General features: G+C 43.6%; 1 protein-coding gene across 1 annotated transcript; it reads right to left on the minus strand.

Annotated features, from left to right (window-relative positions):
- Positions 1-674: 674 nt before the first annotated feature.
- On the minus strand, positions 675-2,305 carry LOC135434532 (uncharacterized). Its single transcript, XM_064691145.1, has 2 exons — positions 2,174-2,305; positions 675-1,781 (listed from the first exon to the last, which is right to left on the minus strand). Exons 1-2 carry the CDS (start codon positions 2,303-2,305, stop codon positions 675-677), a joined length of 1,239 nt encoding a protein of 412 aa, XP_064547215.1.
- Positions 2,306-6,291: the final 3,986 nt, after the last annotated feature.

Genomic DNA, 6,291 nt, shown 5'->3' on the forward strand with positions numbered 1-6,291 from the left:
CTGTTTTAAATACTTATAAATTTTTGCAGCTTCAAGAGCAGCACACAACTCAGCTCTGGGTATGGTTAATTATGGCTTAACAGGCGAGACCTTACATTTTGACAGCAGCAACTCCGTATGAAATGCGTGATCCCCGGTTGGAACACGTAAATATGCAACCGCTCCATAGGCTTGCGCTGATGCATCACAAAAGATGTGTAGTTCTGCTGCTGCGTTATATAATCCCCATGTTATATATCGTGGTATGCGTATGTCTGAAATATTGGGCAACTCCGTTAAAAACTTCTCCCATTCTCTTCTAACGGCTGCTGGCACTATATCATCCCAACCAATCTTATCCTTATGGAAGGATATGGAAGCGTCTATGGGACGCTGCATTATTTTTTTCACGGTTACAATAATCGGACTCAGCCATCCCATAGGATTAAATAACCTCGCAACTGTTGACAGAATTGGAGGTCAACCTCCATGAGGCTCCAGTGTATACCCAGCGTAAGAATTGTGTCCTCGCCATCAAAGTGCAACAATCCTTTCGTTTCTCGAAACTCGATTGGTATCTTTTCTAACAATTTTGGGCAATTACTTGCCTACTTTCTCAACTGCGTAACATACCAATGACTTGAGTCTGGATAGCTTCCGCCTCTGCGACACTATCCGCTCCAGAAAATATGTCATTAACATACATCTGAGGTTTCACCACATCCACTGCTAATGGAAATGTCTCCTTTTCGTCTGCAGCTAACTGTTACATGACTCGCAGAGCTAAATATGGTGCTGAACACAACTGTTAAGCATGCATACTCCTCGATGTAATCGTTCTTACTGGGTTTCCATAATATGCGCTGATACTGGGCATCGTCCCTTGGAATATTGATGCACCTGTACATTTTCTCTACATCTGCCATAAACACGAATCTTAGACCACGCCAATTGAGAATAACTCCAGGTAGCTGCAAGTGTAATTTTGGCCCAATTGCTAAAATGCCATTCAATGACTTCCTATTGCTTGCCTTGCTCGAGCCGTAGAACACAACTCGGACCTTCGTAGTTGATGATGTTTCCTTTATAACTGGGTGATGCGGTAGATAACAATGTTGAACTCCTCCTTCAGATGATGATTGCATGATGTTATAAACCTTAGGTGTAACCCCCTCCATTTGGCCCAGCTCCAGATACTCATTAATAGTGTGACAATATGCTTCTTTTAACTTGGGGTCTGCTCGCAGACGCCTGTCTAGATAATCTAACCGCTTCAGTACGCTTCGATATGACGAACCAATCACCATAGTTTGGTCCAGATGGGACGAAAAGGGTAGACGTACAAGATATTTTCCCGAAGATAAGCGACGATGAGTATTGACAAAGAAGTCCTCGCACCACCTCTCCTCCGGTGAGAGACCTGGAGACTCATTGTCAAATTGCTCTAGTTCCCAAAACTTGCGTAAAACATTGTCCAGCTCCTCATTTGTATCATGAGTGTGTACCTTCACCGTATGCGATGACACCAACGACGCACGTTCGTTGATGTTTCCAGTCACGATATAGCCCAAATGCGTATTTTGTGCAAGAGGTGAACCTGTTGGTCCTCGGTATGCTTCACCTAACATCAGCTCATCATAAATATCGCTCCCGAGCAAAATTTCGACACCTTGTGGAATAAAATAATTAGGATCGGCTAAACGGAAATCCTTTAGATGTGGCCACTTCGTGGTAGATATTCTCCTGTCAAGCATTCTTTGACTCACCTTGGGTAGGACATACGCAAATATCTTATGCTTTACCTGTGGATCAAATAGGGATCCAAATTTTAGCTTAATTCCTGTAGACGCTTCGGTGATTCTTTCATTCGCTAAACCGTTGATTTTTATATATGCGCGTTTCCTTGTCAGTCGTAGTTGTTGGGCTGCAGTCTCTGAAATGAACGATGCTTGGGAACCCTGATCCAAGAAAGCTCGAAACTTCAAGGGGTAGCCATCTTTGGACTCGATAAGCACCATTGCAGTTGGTAACAAGACCTCCTGTCTTGTAAAATGTAGAACTTCATCCTTCCCCATGATTAAATTTGTAGATACTTGCTGTGCAGTTGTATCCATTTTCCTTGGGGTGCCGTTTCTAGGCGCATCCATTTGACCACGCGTTCTATCCAGGTGGATTAGAGTATGGCGCACCTTACACAATTTCGCGAGCTGCCACATGCAGCTGCTTGATGTTTCAAGTCAATTGCCTTACGATCCGACGCACTAATTTCCTTGAATACATTACAAGTTCCAATGGGGTGCTTCACCTTGCCGCAGACGATGCACATGTCCGGTTGTCGAGTAATAAATAAAGCTTTTGCGTCTCTTTGGCTTGCACGTAAGCCATATACGCCTTGCTTTTTATTCCGGCTATCCATTGGCTGCACTTCCTCTCAACTTCCTGACGATGCCGTAATCATCGTTCGATATTGGGACTCGAGGTAAACACAAAGCTCTTAAAATGTCGGTAGATTTGGCGACGACGCTAATGACAGTTCCCAATCTGCCTTAAGTGCTGAGGTACCTTTCTCATCTTAATATACCAAAACTTGAGATTGCTGTGTTATATAAACTCCAGCTTCCTCCAACGAATTCACACATGAGCGACAGGTCTGCACAAACCGCCTTAGACACTCGGCGTCTCCATGTTGAACTGCTAATTGATGATCAAAAACATCCATGTAATGTAACAACAATACTCGTTTATTGTCATATAAACTCAGCAGCATTCTCCATGCCACTGGATAATTCGATTCTATCAAAGTCAAGTGCTCTATATCTTTAGCAGCTTCCTCTAATAGCGAATCCTTTAAATATTGGAGCGATGTAAGTCAGTAAGTCTCTGACAGTGATGGACACGCGATAGGAACACTTCCTTGAATGCCGGCCAATCTATGAATTTACCACTGAAAGTTGGCAGCCTAACCGTGGGCAGCTTCACTTCCTCCATAGGGGTTATACACTGTTCATTCATAGTCTGATGCAAACACGTCTCATTGAATGCGGTAGATGCTCGATGTCTTTGCTCCTTGTGCTCATGCGTAATTCTGCTACTCCCACGATGTAGGTCTCCTCAAACACATCCCTGGTTGCCGGGTCAAAATACCTTGTTCCTCGTTGTCTCGCACTCGTACAAGCTGCAGATGGTTGCGTTTAAATTCTGCGTTAATTTCTACCAGCGATTCGAGCCTTGTATTTTTTCAGTGATTTCTCCAACGAGGCCAACAGTGCAGTTTGCTCAAAAGTTAAATACATGAGGTTTTCGGCCATTCTGATCACCTAACCTAACACGTTAGTGTCAAATTGCACTCACCCTTTCAATTAAGTCGCACTGCTTCAGCAATCACAATCCAATGTCCAATCCCAAACTCCTCAGTCCAATCGCCAAGAATCATTCCTCACAGGAGGCACCAAAATATGTTGGATATCGGCTGCGCCATGTGCGGAGCCCCAAACTGCCCGTAGATATGATGCGGCCTGCGGCGTGGTTACCAACCGAGGCGGCTTTGAGGTTTTTGCACGATTGTTGCGAATGTTAAGATTTAGAAAAAGAGTCCCAGTTCACGAGCGGGGTTTTCATTTTAAAAGGCTTCAACTTTTATTGAATTTAACCTAACTTTTATATTAATTAAATTGACCTACACAGAGCATACGTCCAGTGACTTGGACTGACGCTCACAGACTTCGACATGTGTTGCAAATACCGCTGTTACTAGGCTAGCAAATTCAAAGCTCAATAGAATTACAAAATACAAGAAAGTAAGATAACTTAAAGTAACAGGACTTAAAGCACTTCAGAGAGCCACTAAATTCCACTCAACCGTGATAGCGCGCGATCCATTGAGTGATAAGACATCACTCAATGCGGCTGATCTAAGCACAGATGCATTTTTCGTTACTCGCTCATTTCATGCACGTTCTGATAATATACGCTCTTCGGCCGTTGCGATTGCTCTTGCGGGTTAGCTGTAGCCCAAACAAGAAGATTACAAAAAGCGTGCTAGGACATTTCAAATTAATTAACATACTAAAAACCACTGCATTTACACCAAAAGAGTTTATTAATATTCTATGTTTTTCTTTATAATTCCATATTTATACATCTACGAAGCTTGAGCTGTCGCTAGCTGGATCATCTATTTCACCAGAAAGAAGGGATGAGAATGAGAAAGGCCAGGGATACCAATCTGCTAAACTCCTTTGATATCAATTAACATTAAGTTACGCCAGCAACAACAATATTACAGTGCCGCCCTCTCTAATGTACACGGAACTGCTTTTCGTAGGTCCGTGGAGCGCTGCGCTGCGTCTCCCGTTGGATGCCCTCGTTGGCAATAAATGCAGTTTTAAGTCGATCTATCGAAACTGCAACTTTCTTGCCGTTGATCTCGTAAACTCTATCGCTCTGACGTTGAACGACCTTGTGTCTTGCTTGTAGCACGTGCGGAGTCCTAGAAGCACGACTGGCAGAAGTTGAGTCCATGGAGTGTCCGAGTGGCACATCAGGGCTGCTTTCAAAGATCAATGCCACCTCTCTAGAAGTTCGTTTTATTGTGGATGATAGCTAGTGGTATTTATGCGTTCGCTATCGACTACATTAACTAATTCCTTGAACAAAGATGATTCGAATTGAGTGCCTTGATCCGTGTTTACGATTTTAGGTGCCCAAATCGCGAGATATATTGTGACCAAAAAGCTCGGGCAATCGTTTCAGCAGTTTCAACTGCTTCTGGCCAGCGTAAAGAACGATCGATCATGGTGGGACAATATCGAAAGTTTTAATGCGGCGGCATGACCACGATGACATGATCAAATCTGCCGTTGGGCACAATGATTTTTGCTGGGTACAAGATGATTATGTTCGTTGATTTTCACGCATTGGCATTGCAAGACAAACTTCTGCCGAATTTTCTGCAGAGGTTCCCTGACACTCGGGTGTGAAAGATTATGTACGAACAATAGCGAGTCCGGGAAGATAGCACTTGCTATCGTAGAGCTTGCGGTTCATATTGACGCCCGTATCCCGGGGAAACATGGCAGAATTGATTAATAATGCCATAAAAGATTACTTTTTGGAGTTTAAGTGACGACTTTCCTTGCTATAAGTCTAGTTGTGGGCCATCGGCTGGCGCTTCCTCTATCTGTTCTACTTTTACGGACGCTGGCGTTGAATTGTTGCGAAATAAAACTTAACTAGCAAAGTTGACGAGGCGAGGTTTTATCAAGTCGTTGCTTAGAAGCATATGTCAGAGGCTTGTCGTCAGTTTTGATGATAAACATTCTTACTTCGAGCCAATGTTTAAAATATTTGATGATTCAAATACTGACAGTAGTTCTCGATCGTATGTACTGTAGTTTTTTTTCTGCGTTGCTTAGTTTATTAGAGAAAAAGCCAAGTGGCTGCCAAACCAAGTGGCTGTCATTCACTTGTTTCTCTAGTGTGGCTCCGTTAGCAACATCAGACGCATCACACGATAGCGGAAGTTTTGCATTTGGAAATGGATTTGACAGGATCGCTGCGTCAGCCACACTGCGTTGGTATCGAAAGCAGCCACGAGTTGCGTTGTCGATTTAATCTTTCGTTGGTCGTTATTTTTTTTCATTTCTTAGCAACTTATCCAAGGGCGCCTGAGTGTGCGACGAATGTGGCCGGCTTCTAAGGTACTACTTGATGATGCCAAGAAACCGACCCAGTTGGCTGATGGCATGAGGACGAGCATGCTTGAAGATGGCGTCAATTCAGGAAGTGGGCCGTTTCATTTCGTGTTCGTTGATAACGTAGCTGAGAAATTGAACTTATTGCTTGCTTTTCGCACCCAATCGACGATCCGAGACTGAGCTTAGTTGGCTTCAATAAAGTGTCGTACCCCATGGCGACTCGGCGATTTTCTTCCGCCGATATATCATCTTGTGCTGCTGAAACAGAAGTGTGATTCATAGTAGAAAGTTATGCGGGTGCTGTAAGGTCAGTGATTGAGTCGATGAGACATTTGTTTTTGAGATAATTGAGCAGTTGATATTTGGCCAGCAAATCTGCACCAATGAGAGCTGTTCCAACGTCTGCAACTATGAATGGCCATGTGAGACAGCGAAGAAGCACCAAATTCAGCTGTGCCCTATGTAGACCATAAGTGTGGATGAACGTATGATTTGCTTCATATCGGAGTAAGTCGCTTTGTTTGGTATTGTGTGTAACTACTGAATGGGTATTGCAGATACCTCTGATACGGAGTCGATAAGAAACTGTGGGATCGGTAATGTGGAGACGATTTTC

The sequence above is a fragment of the Drosophila montana genome, unplaced genomic scaffold, assembly GCF_035044405.1.
Source record: "Drosophila montana isolate Dmon_TW-CO22-7 unplaced genomic scaffold, ASM3504440v1 contig_3332_1, whole genome shotgun sequence".
Taxonomy (NCBI): Eukaryota; Metazoa; Arthropoda; class Insecta; order Diptera; family Drosophilidae; genus Drosophila; species Drosophila montana.